The 18,812-nt window shown below is 39.9% G+C and overlaps 1 protein-coding gene across 9 annotated transcripts in view; it reads right to left on the bottom strand.

Annotated features, from left to right (window-relative positions):
• The window catches only part of CSNK1G1 (casein kinase 1 gamma 1), a 155,139-nt gene that overhangs the window by 36,981 nt on the left and 99,346 nt on the right, over positions 1-18,812 (bottom strand). For all 9 annotated transcript variants that reach the window (XM_027553772.1, XM_027553767.1, XM_027553766.1 and 6 more), the window contains 3 exons: positions 10,677-10,828; positions 9,094-9,328; positions 1,050-1,135 (listed from right to left, as the gene is read on the bottom strand). In XM_027553772.1, coding sequence (XP_027409573.1) covers positions 1,050-1,135; positions 9,094-9,328; positions 10,677-10,828 — 473 coding nt within the window. The remainder of the gene's footprint in view (positions 1-1,049; positions 1,136-9,093; positions 9,329-10,676; positions 10,829-18,812) is intronic.

The raw sequence follows: 18,812 nt of genomic DNA, 5'->3' as shown, positions 1-18,812 counted from the left end.
TACAAGAATGCATTGCTTGGCTGTATGATGAGCAGATAGGATGTGAAACTCTATTTGACAACTATCAATATCAATGAGAAGGTATGCAACTAGGAGAAGACCATGGAAGAGACGTTAGGAGAGGAATTTAAAGGGAAAAGAAAGAAAAGCCTCCCAAAGGAGGGAATAAAAGCCTCACTTTTCAGCACAAATGTCCAAGAAACCACAGCAAAATGAATCCTTCAGGCCTCTGGGAGAGAGGGAGGGACTGTATGGTACCCAAAGCTACTGATAAAGTTTCTTTCTATACTAACGTACTGAAGTAGATTACAACTCAAACAAGTCTTGCATTTAGCTATCTAATGGGTCTTAGAATGGGTAAGAAGCTCACCATTTCCTAGTCCAGGCAGCTAGAGGCACAGGGTAATCATTACCATGGTTGTAACTATAATTAATAGCTAACCCTGACACAAATGCACTGTACTGACACCTACCTAAGGAAGGGTATTTAAACTACTCATTTCACAAGGAACGGCCATTGTACGCATAGGCATTTATTCAATAGAACACTTGAACAGCAATATTAAACCTGGAGTTTTGTTTAGTTCAGGTGGGTTCTTGGCCTATACAAGACAAACACGTATTTCCCAGTTCCTGTTACGGGTACACCTAACCCTGCTGGCCTTGTGTAAAATGTGTAGAAGCTGCTGTCAGCAATCTGTTCCATAAATTCCCTAACGCACTGGGAGCACTATTCCTGCTACACAGTGGTAGTGAAGAAGGAATATCAACACAGAGAGAAAAGCAGCACTGGCAAGGCTGGGAGGGGATGAGGGAAGAAATTACAAACACAAGGAAGAAGGCTTCAGAAGGGAAAGAAGACAAATGTGGGGAAAACAGAGCTTCCCAAGCCCAGGTGAGTATTTACATTACAGACTAATGTAGTTCCTGCCTTGCATCTCTGGAGCCGATTGTCCCCTCTGTGCTTCTTATAGCATCAAGTCAGCCACCCCTTTCATTATCAGCTAAGTATTTCAGCAAAGCCCTCCACTAAGCACTTCCAAGGATACCTTGAGTCCTTGCCAGGGAAGGCTGCCTCGAAGGAAATACATGAACATATGGCCCAGGGCTTCCAAATCATCGCGCCGGCTCTGCTCTAAAAGGGAAGACAGATCACACATTATGTTTGCAGTTATTAAATCAGAAACGGGTGCAAACCCAAGTAATCCCTTCAAAAACCTGTCTGCTCTGGAAAGGCTCTGCTTACTAATCCTCTGTATAACTAAATCAGGGGTGGTATTTTAGATCAAAACCAAAAACAGCGTGTACTTCCTTTGCTTAGATCTGTTACTGGCAAGTAAATACCAAGTGAAAAGAGCAAGTCTAAACTAAAACCCGGTCCAAATCACTGAACAGTGAGTACTACTCACTCGATGCTGTCACCTTCCTGAAAGTAAGATACTTCCTGAAAGTAAGAAATAACAAATGTTATTTCTAGTGCATGGGCTACAATTGCTCTTTGGTTACCATTGTGAAAAGTGAGCAGCAGATGGAGTAGCTGAGGCTGTTAAAACAGTCCTTCTGGCTAGGCCTGCAAAGACACAAGCTGCAGAATGCCTAGCATACGTGTGTGTGTGTGTTAGTCGCTCAGTCATGTCCTATTCTTTGCGACCCCATGGACTGTAGCTTGCCAGGTTCCTCTGTCCATGGGATTTCCTTGTGTGTGTGTGTGTGTGTGTGTGTGTGTGTGTGTGTGTGTGTATGTTACTTGCTCAGTCATGTCTGATTTTTTGCAACCCCACGAAATGTAGCTCACCAGGCTCCTCTGTCCATGGGACTTCCCAGGCAAGAATACTGAAGTGAGTCACCATTCCCTTCTCCAGGGGATCTTCCCAACCCAGGGATCAAACCCAGGTCTCTCACATTGCAGGCAGATTCTCTACTATCTGAGCCACCAGAGAAGCCCAGTATACATGCCTAGTGCTTTTTATTCTTTTGACATAATCCTTAGCTCCATTCCATTTGTACCACAGCCGCCTTAAGAAAGATGTGTTACTAAGGTGCCCTTTATAGGCACATAAACCAGTATCCTTGCATTCAGTGAGCTTAGAATGTAAAACAAGTTGCTGGATTTTGCTTTCTTTTCTTTAAATTGGGAAGATAAGGATGATAAAGAACTGCAGAATAGTTAATTTAAAAACTGTAACTACATCTCGGAAAACATCCTATACATCTTTGGCTGTCAGGCAACAGAAGTAGCACATTCTTCCACTTTTAATTTGCCAATTATAGTTCATCTCTGACATTTTATGTGTTTATTTTTCAGAATCAAGTCCGGGGCTTTATCAAAAGAAATGAGAGATATAAAAATAAGAGACTACCTTCAACTTGACTTTTGTCTTCTTTATGTAGAAAGTAAAACCCAACAGAATCAGGGAGGCAGGAAAAGCTTCTCAGGTAACTCAAAATACAAAAGCACAATACTTTCACTGCCGCCTCTATCATAGGAAATTTGCATGGAAAAGAGTGAATAGTACTCTACAGTGTAGATGAAGAAGGAGGAGGTTTTCGCAAGTTAGGTCACTTAATGGGAAGGGGCAGCACCCTGACAAGAGAGATAAAGTTGAGCTGATACACAGCAATCGAAATAATCCTTGAAAGAATGAAGACAAACAGCAAGGCCACCAGAAGCTTCTGGCTACAGATGTTGTTAACAGATTCTGTTAACAGAACCTAAAGATACACAAAAAGAGAAAGAACAGGCAGGGTGAATCGGGGCCTCCCACAAGCAGGGCAGACAGAGAAACCACACCCTGCAGGTTCTCACACTGTATCAAACCTACTCATGTCCTCTATTTTTACATCTACTTCCTGTAAGGAGGCCCCTTTAATAAAAAAAAAAAAAATCCAGGGACAAATGGTTGTATTTTAGCTGGTTGGGCACTAGAGGGCGAAACTCCCCACATTTTGAGTAACTGTACAACAGAAACAAGCCCAACTTTTCTTCACAGCAAAATCCATTATAAAATGAGATTAAAAAAAAAAAATTAACCCCCCTAAAATATACTAAACACATTTAAACTCACCAGAATGAGTAATAAAATAACTTCAAATATTGAAAATCACACACAAAAAAGCTGTGGGATATGGGATGGTAAGAAAAATAATGGTTCCTAAGTCAGGTTATCTAGGTCTTGGCCTATTCCTTTCCATTAGTTTATTAATGTATGCAAAATCAAGCATGGCCAAGTCACCTTTTGGGCCTCAATTTCCTCATCTGAAAATGAAATGATTGATTTAGATACTATGAACAGTCATTTTCCACCTCTAAAATTCAAAGATAATCTATGATAATTTAAACCATCATGCTTGTGCTTAGTTGCATCTGACTCTTTGCCACCTCGTGGACTGTAACTCACCAGTCTTCTCTGTCCACGGGATTTCCCAGGCAAGAATACTGGAGTGGGTTGCCATTTCCTCCTTCAGGGAATCTTCCCAACCTAGATATCAAACCCATGGTTCCTACATTGGCAGGTGGATTCTTTTATGACTGAGCCATCTGGGAAGCCCCAGTTTAAATCATAAACATCTTTTAAAAAATGAGAATGAAAAACGGAGCCAGGCTTTATTTCCATATTTCTTTGAATACTCCACATTTGTTCAATTCAGTATTTCCTGATGCCCTTGTTTTTTCATGAAGGTTATTTTTATTTTCAAAGAAGAAAGGTTTCAATACCAGTGGGATCTGGAGGACACAAATTCATCCACATCATAAAGGCTTCATCCACATTATATTCATCCATATCATAAAGGGCCACCCAAGACGGACGGGTCATGGTGCAGAGGTCTGACAAAACATGGTCCACTGGAGACGGGAATGGCAAACCACTTCAGTATTCTTGCCTTGAGAACCCCATGAAAAGTATGAAAAGGCAAAAAGATAGGACACTGAAACATGAACTCCCCAGGTCAGTAGGTGCCCAATATGATACCAGAGATCAGTGGAGAAATAACTCCAGAAAGAATGAAAGGACGGAGCCAAAGCAAAAACAACACCCGGCTGTGGATGTGACTGGTGATGGAAGTAAAGTCCGATGTTGTAAAGACCAATGTTGCATAGGAACTTGGAATGTTAGGTCCATCAATCAAGGCAAATTGGAAGTAGTCAAACAAGAGATGGCAAGAGTGAACATTAACATTTTAGAAATCAGAGAACTAAAACAGACTGGATTGGGTGAATTTAACTCAGATGACCATTATATCTACTACTGTGGGCAAGAATCTCTTAGAAGAAAGGGAGTAGCCATCATAGCAACAAGAGAGTCTGAAATGTAGTACCTGGATGCAATCTCAAAAATGACAGAATGATCTCTGTTCGTTTCCAAGGCAAACCATTCAATATCACAGTAATCCAAGTCTATGCCCCGACAGGTAATGCTGAAGAAGCCAAAGTTGAACAGTTCTATGAAGACCTACAAGACCTTCTAGAACTAACACCCAAAAAAGATGTCCTTTTTATTATAGGGGACTGGAATGCAAAAGTAGGAAGTCAGGAAATACCTGGAGTAATAGGCAAATCTGGCTGTGGAGTACAGAATGAAGCAGGGCACCGGCTAATAGAGTTTTGCCAAGAGAATGCACTAGTCATAGCAAATACCCTCTTCCAACAACATAAGAGAAGACTCTACACATGGGCATCACCAGAGAGGCCAATACCAAAATCAGATTGCTTATATTCTTTGCAGCCAAAGATGGAGAAGCTCTGTACAGTCAGTGAAAACAAGACTGGGAGCTGACTGTGGCACAGACCATGAACTCTTTATTGCCAAATCCAGACTTAAACTGAAGAAGGTAGGGAAAACCACTAGACCATTCAGGTATGACCTAAATGAAATCCCTGACAATTATACAGTGGAAGTGAGAAATAGATTTAAGGGATTAGATCTGATAGAGTGCCAGAAGAACTATGGAATGAGGTTCGTGACATTGTACAGGAGACAGGGAGCAAGACCATCCAAATGGTTGTCTGAGGAGGCCTTACAAATAGCTGTGAATAGAAGAGAAGCGAAGGGCAAAGGAGAAAAGGAAAGATATACCCATTTGAATGCAGAGTTCCAAAGAATAGCAAGGAGAGATAAGAAAGCCTTCCTCAGTGATCAGTGCAAAGAAATAGAGGAAAACAATAGAATAGGAAAGGCTAGAGATCTCTTCAAGAAAATCAGAGATACCAAGGGAACATTTCATGCAAAGATGGGCTCGATATAGGACAGACATGGTATGGACCTAACAGAAGCAGAAGATATTAAGAAGAGGTGGCAAGAATACACAGAAGAACTGTACAAAAAGGATCTTCATGACCCAGATAACCACGATAGTGTGATCACTCACAGAGAGCCAGACATCCTGGAATGTGAATTCAAGTGGGCCTTAGGAAACATCACTGCGAACACAGCTAGTAGAGGTGATGGAATTCCAGTTGAGCTATTTCAAATCCTAAAAGATGATGCTGTGAAAGTGCTGCACTCAATACGCCAGCAAATTTGGAAAACTCAGCAGTGGCCACAGGACTGGAAAAGGTCAGTGTTCATTCCAATCCCAAAGAAAGGCAATGCCAAAGAATGCTCAAACTACTGCACAAATGTACTCATCTCACACGCTAGTAAAATAATGCTCAAAATTCTTCCAGCCAGGCTTCAACAGTACGTGAACCATGAACTTCCAGATGTTCAAGCTGGATTTAGAAAAGGCAGAGGAACCAGAGATCAAATTGCCAACATATGCTGGATCATCGAAAAAGCACCAGAGTTCCAGAAAAACATCTATTTCTGCTTTATTGACTATGCCAAAGCCTTTGACTGTGTGGACCACAACAAACTGTGGAAAATTCTGAAAGAGATGGGAATACCAGACCGCCTGACCTGCCTCCTGAGAAATCTGTATGCAGGTCAGGAAGCAACAGTCAGAACTGGACATGGAACAACAGACTGGTTCCAAATCAGGAAAGGAATGTGTCAAGGCTTTATACTGTCAGCCTGCTTATTTAACTTACACACAGAGTACATCACGTGAAACGCGAGCCTAGATGAAGGACAGCTGGAGTCAAGATTGCCGGGAGAAATATCAATAACTTCAGATATGCAGATGACACCACCCTTGTGGCAGAAAGCAACCAAGAACTGAAGAGCCTCTTGATGAGTGAAAAAGTTGGCTTAAAACTCAATATTCTGAAAACTAAGATCATGGTATCTGGTCCCACCACTTTATAGCAAATAGATGGAGAAACAGTGGAAACAGTGAGAGACTTTATTTTTGGGGGGGCTCCAAAATTACTGCAGATGGTGACTGCAGCCATGAAATTAAAAGACGCTTGCTCCTTGGAAGAAAAGTTAGCACCAACCTAGACTGCATATTAAAAAGCAGAGATATTACTTTGCCAACAAAGGTCTGTCTAGTCAAAGCTATGGTTTTTCCAGTAGTCATGTATGGATGTGAGAGTTGGTCTATAAAGAAAGCTGAGTGCCAAAGAATTGATGCTTTTGAACTGTGGTGTGGGAGAAGATCTTGAGAGTCCCTTGGACTGCAAGGAGATCCAACCAGTCCATCCTAAAGGAAATCAGTCCTGAATACTCACGGGAAGGACTGATGCTGAAGCTGAAACTCCAATACTTTGGCCCACTGATGCAAAGAGCTGACTCATTTAAAAAGACCCTGATGCTGGGAAAGATTGAAGGCGGGAGGAGAAGGGGATGACAGAGGATGAGATGGTTGGATGGCATCACCGACTCCATGGACATGAGTTTGGGTAAACTCTGGGAGTTGGCAATGGACAGGGAGGCCTGGCGTGCTGCAGTCCATGGGTCGCAAAGAGTTGGACACGACTGAGTGACTGAACTGAACTGAACTGATAAAGGGTTCCTTTCAACCAGTCAGAAAGATGTGCTTGGTTTACCTGCATTGCAAGCTTGATTTTAGGTCAAATATATTTCGTTGAAAGAAAGGAGCCAGGTGACCCAGTGTCCTCACCCTAACTTCAAATATTAAGGAATATAAAATGGGCAGGTTTAATCAGTGGGAAGGTGAGTAATCTAATGCAGTAATGTCAGGTTTAGTGCTTCCCTTGTTTGTGCCATCGCAAAATTAACAGGCAATTCTCTTCAGTTCAATTGGAAAAGATACACTTCTTTTTTCCATTACAACATAAAAGAAGCTACACATTTGAAAACCAATAGGATTACAGTTCCTACAGAAACCTCTCTGAGTTTGAGACCATGGCCAGAGAGTTTAAAGGGCATGTGACAACCACCTATATGTATTCTCTATAATGGGGACATTACAGACAAATATGGTGACAGGCTGGATCTGACCTGAAAAAAAACCCTGGAACTCAGGAAGTCCACATGTGGAGCTAAATTCAAAAATTCCAGCAGAAACAGCTACACCGAGAGATAAAGGAACCCAGTCTGATGACAGTAGATGCTTAAAACATATTTTGTTGAATAAATGGTAACTACCATTATACAGTCTTTAGTATTATTAAGCAATATCCTAAACAGTTTATATGCATTATCTCACAGAACCCTATGCTATAAGGTACTATTAACATAAACATTCAAGGCAGATGAGATAACTGATGGTGAAAGAGGAAGGTTATTGGCCCATACAAGTTTATTTTAAAGAGCCTGAATTTACATCCCCTTTTCTTAACTATTACATTGTACCTTAAACAAACAACACGAAATACATATTTCTTATCTGTTCTTGCTTTTCCTGATAAGAATAAAAAAATCAGAACACAAATGCTGAGCCCAGGAAGCAGACATCAGAACAACTTCCAGACTGTCAGTGAAACCAAACGATCATGACTTTACTATGTACCACAGTCTCTCTCTTTGTGAAAAGAAAGGAAGAAGGGAATTCTGAGCACTCTGCAACAGAACCGTGTTACATGTTATCACTCATTCAACCTGCAACACATCCTTGTGAAATATTACTCTATTTTTACAGGTCAGTTTCAGGGACAAGTTTTGGACAAGTTTGATACTTGTCCAAAGTGTCACCAATAAAAAGTGGCAGAGAACCTTCCAGTCTAATTTTAAACTATTATATTTAGTTATGTGAGAATATCCAGCAAAAAAATCCTGACAGCATTCATTTCAACTTAGGTTATATCACACTACTTGGTAATGTCATTTTTATTCTTCACTAGAATCCTCACCTGAATCTCTGAGTAGTGTACTCAATGAAGCAACTTTGTAGGTGCTTACATTAGTCTTTAAAATACTTATTGTGTAAATAGTTCATTAATATTTAAACACCTTATATAATGAGCTATATCTAGGAGTCTAATACTCTGTTTATATGTCTACTCTCTAGAGTGGTGATTTTCAAACATATCTTTTCAATCACCTTAGTACCTTTTCTTCACATAGAATCTTCCATGAAAGCCCAAAAATAAAACAGACAAAAAGGGAAGCTTTCCTTGAGAAGCTGCTGAGGGCCCAGAGTCCTACCAACTAAGCCTTCCCACTGTTCCTTAGGCTTCTCTGGACTAGTCTCTCTAACATGGAAGGCCTTCTGTCTTGACTAGAGCTTTTAGCAATATTTGTCCAAATTGTCTATCATGAGTAAAAAAAAACTCAAGACTCATGGAAAAGCAAATGTATTTTCAATGAATATAAGACATAGACTTTTCCTGGAAAAATGAGTCATGGAACTATGCACAGAGAACAGAAGCCTGGTCCATGTTTTAATGAAGTACCCTTCTCCAAAGATCAGCCTGATGGCCTTTTCAGGTTATATAGGGTGCCATGTGTATGTAGCTATCAAACTCATCTCTAAACTTACCAAGATGCTATCACCTTAATTCAGTCATTAAAGTATCCACACTGCTGAAAAAATAGCACTAGGAAACAAAGAATTAAAAATCCTTAAGCTGTCAACAGGATACTGAGAAAGTCACTGACTTACCATCTTAATTTCTCAAGTATAAACATCACTTACCCTGTGAAGCAATAAGAATCACAAGTTGTAATGCACAGTGGGTACAAAAGTGTTTTGGGAATAAAAAGGTGTTTTAACAACCTGCCTCTTTCTTGGAGCTGAAAATAAACACACCTTTGCCAAGATGCGTGTTGATAGACATGTATCTTGCTGTTCCAGTTAAACTTTTGTGTTCCCTATAAGGTATATGTTTTTTGGTTTCAGGGTCAATGTATTCCTTGGCCAGTCCAAAGTCTATAATGTGTATAACATGCTCTTTCTTATTGCCTTGTCGACCGATCAGGAAGTTCTCTGGCTTGACATCTCGGTAGATGAGATTCTTTGAGTGGACATACTCCATTCGGGAAAGCTAAAAGAGAGAATGACAGTGATACAAATACTACTCTGAAGAAGCTTATTACAAAAATACTCCAAAACGTTTCCTTTTATCAGCTCAAAGTTGTAATTACTGAAATTAAAATAAAACTTATTTCTTCACCACCCAGAGTCACTTTACTCCTGTAAATCAGAACGTATTTTCTGATACTAATACATACATGACAAATATGAAGATAAAAGAGAGAAGAATAGTATGGTTCAGCTAAAGTGATAGTATACGGTTTTACTTCACGTGACAACTTGCAAATGGTGAACAGAACTAATGTTTTTATGTTACTGCAGAAGGAAAGCATTTGAGAGGCAAGAATCACTCCCAGGCAGGAAACAATGTGGTGGTGGCCTCTGAGGACAGATGCTGCTGCCTCCTTCACTTCCTGCCCACACCTTCCTATACGCTGTCTCTTTGTTGCAGAAATAAGGAAAGGGAGGCCCAGAGAGGCTGACTGAACTAATATCACAGAGCTAACTAACGGCGGAGGTAGGAGCATAGTTTTTATGAGAAAGCACAGTCCCAAATAAAACATGTTTTCAAATTTCATTAAGTTCATTTCTACCTTTAAATCATTTCTGCTTAGTATAGAAAGGGAGCTTGAGCATTTGAACTTTTTTCTAAAGTCAAGATCAGTTTTCTAACATTTCCAAGTCTTTTTTTTTTTTCATTTCCAAGTCTTTAAAGTGGGTGAGACCATCACCATTTCAGACTCACAGAGATGCATCTACATCCTTGTGCAGAGGGGCTGACAATCTTCTCAAAGCAACTGTCTTAACTGTTCCTTAAACTGGTATTGGTGTGGGATTTGGTAGGTGCTGAGAGACACAGCCTTAGCTGTGTTGGTCTCTGTGAGAACTAGAGGCCAGAGACCTAAGGCAGGTTCTTGGTCAACTCTGAAATCTGATTCTAGGGCAGTGGGTTATATTTTCCATCTCTTCTTGGATGCGATGGTAAGGAAAGAGGGAGGATGTGACAAAACTTTACAGTCATGTGTTTAAAACCTATAAATACAACCACCAAGAAGTTACCTGCATTTGAGCAACTGTCGCCGAATCACCCTCTTTCTCCCTATATACCACCTGCGCTTCAGTTAAGGGCAGAGTATTGCTCCAAGGTGCAAACTCTTAAAATAGAGCAAACGGCAAATACAGTGTGACTTCTTGGGTTAACCCTTTTTGCCCCAGCCAGCTGTCTACAATGCCACCAAGCCAGGAAATGTGCATTCACAAGGTGTCACCAGAGCTGGTAAATGCCAACAGACACACAAGGATGCGGTTAGGAGACCTGCCCCTCCCCATCCCTACGCAGAAGAGCAACGCCAACTTACCAACTGAATGGCTATCATTAACACAGTCTTCAAAGTAAAGGTCCGGTCACAGAGGTCAAACAAGTCCTCCAAGCTAGGGCCAAGAAGCTCCAGCACCATGGCGTTGTACTTCCCACACGGTCCAAAGTAATACACCTGTGGGAGACCTTCACCTGAAAGCAGAGGGAAAATGGGGTGCAGAGTGAGGGACCAAAGGCCAAAATACGACACAGCTGCATCAGCATGAAGCAGATCAAAAGGGAATACAACTTCTGAGATTTTCGTTTTCTTTCACAGTTCCTACCGGAGAACCTAAACTGAGCATGACAGCTTCAAAAGGAACTAGTAATGTGTGGGAAAGGCTAAGTCATTGCACAATATGTTCAAAATAAAGTAGTTATTTCATACCAAAGGCATTCCCACTGCTATGTAACAGAGAGAATAGTCCGTGGTCCACTGCTGGACTGGAGCATCAACTATTCTCCACCAAGAGTGCCCCAAAGTACACTATCACAAGTTTCAAAAAGACGACTCGTGAGCTCAAAGGCCAGGCTCACACACCTTGCTGCACTAGCCGGTCTCATGTGTACTCTGTGCTTACTGCCAAAACCACATGGAAATAGAGCTGTCTGTGACTGCGGCTCCGAGGAGAACCCAGACTGAAGGGGTGAGGTGACAGAGGGCGCAGCCTGGTCTTTTTCTCAGAGGGAGTCCCTGTAGCTTCCTGTTTTTTCTCAGTAGGAGCAATGTCAACAGGCTGGGTTTGGTTACTGATAAGTAATTATGAAAGGAAAAGGAATAAAAATACAAGGCAGGGCTTTCCCCAGATTTGAAATTCATAGTTATAAGAAGCCAAAATCTAGACGTTCTCATCTAAGTGGCAACTTGTGAATGAATTTCCTCCTTAAAGTGTATTGTAAATGAGACATCAATAAATATGTGCTAAATGGCACCATGTGAACTGTGGGTATGAATGAGACTACAGAACTAAAAAATCTGGTCCTTTGAGTGGGAACACTTCCATCTTAATACACTTATGTATACCGTGGTCTACACTTGTAAATGCTGCAGGTCACTGTATGCTCTTGCCTATGAGTTTTTCAGATAACAAGGTTCTCTCCATCTTGGCATTCTCTTTTCATTGTACAGGTGGAAAACTGGCAGAGGTAATTCTATCTGCTGCGATATGAACATCTGTGGCCCCTTCCCAAAATTCATATGTTGATGCTACAAATGCTACTAATGCCCAATGTGATTATTTTAAGACGTGTGGGCCTCTGGGAGGTGAGATCATGAAGGCAAGGCCTTCACGAGTGGGATTAGTGCCCTTAAGAAAGAGAACCCACAGAGCTCCCTAGCCACCTGCAGCCATGTGAGGACACAGCAGGAAGTTAGCAGTCTGCAACCCAGACGAGGGCCTTCAGCAGAACTTGACCACACTGGTATCATGATCTTGGACTTCCAGCTATTGGAACTGAGAAAAAAATTTTTCTGAGTTTATAAGTCACTCAGTCTGTGTTGTGTTACAGCAGCCCAAAGGAACTGAGACAATATCTAATCCTTAAAACTTTAACCCAATCAATGTGCTTGTCCTTCTCTCCAGCACAGGTCTTGTATATTTGGAACTGGTACAAATCATTGCTACGATATGCGTCTATAATTATTTTGTGTGGTGCATCAGTCTATTTTATTCCATTGAAATACTAGACAACTTCTTTTTTAGTGTTTCTATCAGGTCATTCCTGGCTCATACTGTCTACTATAGTATACTCTGCTCCTACTAGCCCCATAAATATCCACTGAATTGCCCTGTGCTTGTTTTGATTCTCCCTTTCCCCAAAAAGTTGTCTTTTTCCCCCTGTTGTTTTAAGAACTCATCTTCAGCTCACTTAAAATATATAAAACCTAACAGCTGTTCCTGAGTCCTGCTGAGAAATCCAAAGTGGAACACTACCATAGAGATTTACTGCTTTAATTAATCAGACACATTGTAGACTGTGGTTTGGAGATCTTTTAAATGCTACATCCTATATAATAGCTTCTGATGTGATGAAAAATTGATTTTCCTAATATTATATTCTTCAAAATAGGTGGGGCAGATCTGTTGGTTGCCTGCCCAATATCCATTCCCTCCTTCTTTGTTAACAACAAAATATCTAATTCTTATCAACAGCAACTCAGCTAGCTATAACCTTCTAGTCTCCTTTGATAACAGGAATGGCAAGTGAGATGGAAACAGAAATTGTTAGATAGGGTGGTTCTAGAGAAGTTCTTTAAGGGAGCTGATTCAAGTTGGAGGTATGTGCCTTTGAGATGACTGAAGCTCCAGAAGCCATCTAGAACTATCAGACTCCTTGAAGATGTAGATATGGATGAAACAAAATTAGAAGAACCCATCCCTGATGACAGGGAAGCAACCACACCAATGCAAGGCTTCCATTCCCTTCTGGACTTTTTTAATCCAGAAGAAAAATCAATCTCTACCTTGACTGAACTACTGTTCTTTGTAATTTTTTTACAACCAAGTCTAATCCTAATTAATAAACATTCTACTCCTTTACTTGGTTAAATTGCAAACCCAGGCACAATATCCTCCTTCTGAAGTACAAGCTAAAAGTCAGGGCTGTGTAGAAATATAAAACTGGCATGATTTTCTAGACTTGCTGCCAATATTTAAGGATCAATTTAAAAATAAGACACATGGTCATCTTGTTCTTGACGATCTTTAGTACCAAATCTAGGCATCTCTTGTCAGAAATTTCCATGTTTACAAAGAAGCCACAAAAGCTTTCTGGGTGATGTCTATAATTTCTAACTGTGAGTAATGTCACTCGTAACTCCTGCCTAGAAATTTCAAAGATGTGAGGAGTTCCTGCGGGCTGTGTTACTGTTCCTTTTATTAAATACTTTGAATCTCATAATACCCCATTGGGCTTTGGGATGCTCAAGACAACTTCCGGATTACTGAGTTTTGGCCTTGAAGGCTTTTCTCAAAGATGGACTAGGTCCAAGATGCTAGTGTACAAAAGAACTCAAGTCAGAGTTGTGGATTTGGTTCTGCTCCAACTCTGAAAATTCTTTCACCTCTCTGCTCTGTTTCATCCATAAAGAGAAGGAGTTCAGACTGGTTCTCTCTCTCTTTTTTTTTTGGCTATGCCGTCCAGCATGTGGGATGTTTGTTACCCAACCAGGGATGGAACCTGCACCCCCCCACTTCCCCCGACTGGGTAAAAGCAGAGTCTTAACCACTGGACCACCAGGGAAGTTCCTAGTTCTTTTAAATCTATAATCGTGACTATAGCTAGGATTTCCTTCTAGCTATCTTATAGGTTTTTCTTTGTAAAGCCATACAACCAGTATAAATGAAAACTGTCTCCATGGACTATGTGTGGTACAAATTCAAATGTAAGCTGGTAATGGTAACTGGTAGTGGTACTCAACTGAAAGTGTGTCTATCAGAAACACCTCTAAAACTTTAAAAAACGGATACAGTGACATCACGTCAAACCTACCAAACCAGAATTTCTAGTAGTGGGTATAAGCTAAGTTCCACAGATAATTCAGAAGTGCAACCTCAGCTGGAAAACTCTGTATCTAGAGGGTAGAAAATAAAGGGCACTGCTTTGCTTTATGGCTAATATATTATGAAAATTCGGAAAACAATGACAGACTAATCTTTTTCAGAAGCTCTTTCTCATCAGAACAACTGGACTCAATACCTTTTGAAAGGAATCATTTTAAGGCTATTTGAAAGACTTGTTCTGGAGTTTCTTAGGTATTATTGAGTATAAAAATCTCTTTGGAAGATGTAGTTGTAATTTATTAGAACCATCTGTACAGATAAACATGCGCTCACAAAAGTTTCAATCTGTGTCTGGTTTTATACATGACTACCCCTAAACTGGCCAGTGCTGGTGGTGAAAGACACAGGCCCACGAGAAAAATCTGCCTCTTTGGTCAGAGACAACTGCACAGTAATGATTGATCACCTGGGCTGTATTTAAATAAGAAATCCTGTATATTAGGTTTCACTCTACTTCTACAGAGCCATCTCTAATCCATTGTTTAAGAAATTTTTAATTAACCAATATTATGGTGTGAAATCACTCAATTCTTGGTATTTTAGAAATTAAGGAAGTATTATAATCTCTCATCTGCTCTGAAAATAAAAGCACTAATAAGGTCTCCTTCCTAAACTGGTCAGCTGCATAAAAGCTTGAAAATTAAAGAAGTAGATTCCACCTCTTCTGAAGGATTTACAACAGATATCACTCTAGTACCTTTAGCCATAGGCTAAATCTCTTCTAAAGCAAAACTTCAAGGCTATACCCACACTGCAGATGTTATCATGTATATTCTCAAAGGGAACTATGAAATAGCTTTTCTATCCATCAGTAACATATTCTTATAACCTCTGCTGGACATATGGCCCACACATATATCAAGTTGCACAGGACAGGAAGCAAGGCATATAGCACTAAAGCTATTTTTCAATCTGTCATAAAGTCAACTTGGGTTAAACACTCCAAATCAAGGATAATGGCTTCTTTATCATCCAAGCTGTTACCTAAAAAGATTCCATAATGTATTATGAACAGTAACTACCCTAAGTAGAGATATTTTTAAATACACATCAGGCAGAGAACTGAAATAGAACCACCTTGAAGCTTTTGGTAATTTGATCACATTATTGCCTAATAATTAGCCTTTCATTCTTTTTGAAAAACTAAATTACCTAGTTGTGAAGCAAATTCAAATAAGTCTCATATGTACATTAATATCTGGATGTAAAAAAGTAATATCTATATTAATATTTCTATGAAAAAGTACATATATGTTGATGACTATCTTCTAAAGTTAGGGCTGGAAAAAAACCTTTAAGGACATAATGACCTCGGCAATTCCTTTTCTTTGTTTATACAGTTTGTTTTTTAATTTTTAAAGAAAATAGGATAGTTTTTCTCCAAACTTAAGCTGTCCTTGGTTCCACCGATGGTAGTGGCTTTTAGCACAGTTACCGAATGTTCCTTAATGTTTACTAGAGATCAGGGAATTACTGATATATAGGGAATAATTTAATATTATTATTACTATATATATGGGGATAGTAATAATAATATTAAATAAGTTCACTTAACAAGAAAGCAGAAAGAATAGGCAGATAAACATGATTATACTCCATAGGAAGAAATGAAAGTAGAAAATGAAAGCATACCCTTTAAAACTCAGAAAATATTAAAACAACAAAAACAATGCATTCTCACAAAAAACATGAGACATTACATGCGTTTTTCTTTTTAAAAGAAGAACAGAATCCCTCTCATTTCTCTGACTCTGAAAAAAAATGCCTTTTTACAATATGACGCAGTTCAACATATGAATCTATTCAAACTGCTGGTGTAATAACCAAAACAGTGAGACCCAGGATTAAAGAATCAGCATTATTTTGTCTTGTCTATAATGAAAAATGTTTTACAACCACCTTGTTCACAGGCCTCTTGGGAACTGGAATATCATTAGACATATGCTGCTACTGCTAAGTCACTTCAGTCGTGCCCGACTCTGTGCGACCCCATAGACGGCAGCCCACCAGGCTCCCCCGTCCCTGGGATTCTCCAGGCAAGAACACTGGAGTGGGTTGCCATTTCCTTCTCCAATGCATGAAAGTGAAAAGTGAAAGTGAAGTCACTCAGTCGTGTCCGACCCTCAGCGACCCCATGGAATGCAGCCCTCCAGGCTCCTCCATCCATGGGATTTTCCAGGCGAGAGTACTGGAGTGGGGTGCCATTGCCTTCTCTGATATGCTGCTAACAGCAGCTCAAATTTGTATGGTGGGAGAAGAGAAGGTGAGAGGCAAGAGCAGAGGAATAATCTCACAGAAATTGAGCTTTTACAGTTTCTCTATTACATACAGTTGTGTACGTACACAACTACAAAGGCGTTACCTCTCAAAGCAGGTTTCGAACTTTTGTTTAGTCAAAGGAATCAGGAAAAAGTCTAAGACACGACAGATTTCTTCTGTAGCAGACTGCATCAAAGATAAAAAATGTTAAAGTGTGTTATGTATTGGGGGTGGGAGTGAAGGGTGGGGATCCTTTTTCTTTTCCAAAAGACTAGTAACTCAGTTCAGAACTGGTAAATTTATGGGATGAAAAGACCCAGTTTCTGAAAATTTACCACTTTATCCCTGTGATTAAGTTATGAAGACAGACTACTGAGTTCCAAAAGGTGAGAGATGACCAATTCTTCTTAATACACACCTGAACAATAACAACTGAAAAGTTAAGAAAGTTTAGCAAGCATTTAGAAGGAATAAGAAGGAAAAAATGAGACTACTCAAAGTACAATGAACCTCTTCCTGACAATTCTGCCCAACTCCCATTACACTTCCTTTGTCCATGAATCTGCCTTCCATATGAAGGTTTTTTGAAGGCAGTTGATTACAATATGTTAACTATGTGCTAATTATGTTTATTAGTGCCTAGTACCAGTCAAAGCATATGGTAGATAAGGGCAGAGTAAGTATTAATACCAAGTAAATATACAAACACAATTGTCTCCAAGTTTTAGACTCTTTTTTTTCTGGCCATGCTGCGAGACATGTGGGATCTTAGTTCCCCAACCAGGGATTGAACCCATGTCCCCTTCACTGGGAACGCAGAGTCTTAACCACCGGACCGCCAGGGAAGTCCCTAAACCACATGTCTTTTTGGTAAAGTTACTTTCCCTTCCTACATAGGCAGCTTAATTTGTCATATTCACCTTCTTGGTTTCCAATATTTTTATATCAGTTCCATGAATACTATTTTACACCTTTGTATCATCTGTTCATCTTTCTATAGTTCTTGATTTTTGTAAATTTCAGTTCCTTATCTGGAAAAGGGGCTACCAGGGACATAAATTTTTTTAAATTGTAGAAGTGATATATAACTAATTTAAAATAAGTATAACAGCTAACCAAAAGTAGTACAGAAACACATGAATAAAAAGTATTCATACATAACAGATGATACACAGACACGTAATTAAAAATACTTTTCTGCAACTTCATTTTAAATTTAATATTATATAACGGACATTCTCCCTTATCAACATATAGCTGTACATTAAAAGCTATATCCTATCTCCCCCTATGATGTATCATATTTAAGTTTTCCTATACTGACGGACATTTAGGTTGTACCCATATATTTGTTATCAGAAATAGATATTACAGGGAATAGCTTTTGCTTGACACGTGTTATTTTCTTCCTTCTACTGATAACATCATCTTACTCTTCTGGGGTGAAAGCACCATTCCTTTACTGTTACTACTTCTGGGTAAAGCGGGGTCAAGCCATTTTCCACTGCCACCCCAAGGATATGACTCAAGCCAGATTAATTAGAAGATTCTATCCTCCTCCCCTACGGAACTGGGTCAAGAACAGGTGCTTAAACTATGCTGGTACAATGTGAGTAAGCTCTGGGACTTTGTGGAACTACTATAGGGAAGGAGGAGCAATTTCTGTCCAGCTTGATAACTAAACAGAAAGGAGCGTTGCCTGAAGCTATCAGAGACTACCGCATGAGAATAGGTAGATTACTTATCTGAGAATGAAATCAACACAGAGAAAGCAGAAATCAGAGAAACAGACAGACAAATGTACCACAAACTGGAGGACCAAGGACTGGTCCTGGCTTTGGCTAGCCTGAGGTCAGTCCTGCAGGCCAAGCAATTCTCTCCCCCAACTCCACCCACTCAATTAAGTAAGCTAGAACTCCATCAATTGAAAATGAAAATGTCTAGACAGAGACACATACTCATATGTAAAAATTCCTTGTGCCTACATCTGGGGGCATGAATACACATTATCTCTTGAGGGTGGATTCCTTGGAGAGGAAATGCTGAGTCAAGGGTCATGCACATCTAAAACCTCAGTATATGCCGCCACATTGCCAAGTTTAAATCCTCTTTGGTTCCTAGTCTGTCTCCAGTGCTGGGCCTCTTTTCACATTTATCACTACTGTCCTAGGCCCAGGGAGTATTTAAAGATGTTTTCAGAATATGTCTTGACTCATTCTTCCCAAAGCCCCAGCACTAGGTTATCTCCTCTCTCATATGTAGCCACAACATGTTTGCAGGAGTCTCCTAGCCTTTGATCCAAATTATCACTGATA

The sequence above is a fragment of the Bos indicus x Bos taurus genome, chromosome 10, assembly GCF_003369695.1.
Source record: "Bos indicus x Bos taurus breed Angus x Brahman F1 hybrid chromosome 10, Bos_hybrid_MaternalHap_v2.0, whole genome shotgun sequence".
Taxonomy (NCBI): domain Eukaryota; kingdom Metazoa; phylum Chordata; class Mammalia; order Artiodactyla; family Bovidae; genus Bos; species Bos indicus x Bos taurus.
This window is presented reverse-complemented; position numbering and strand designations above follow the sequence as displayed.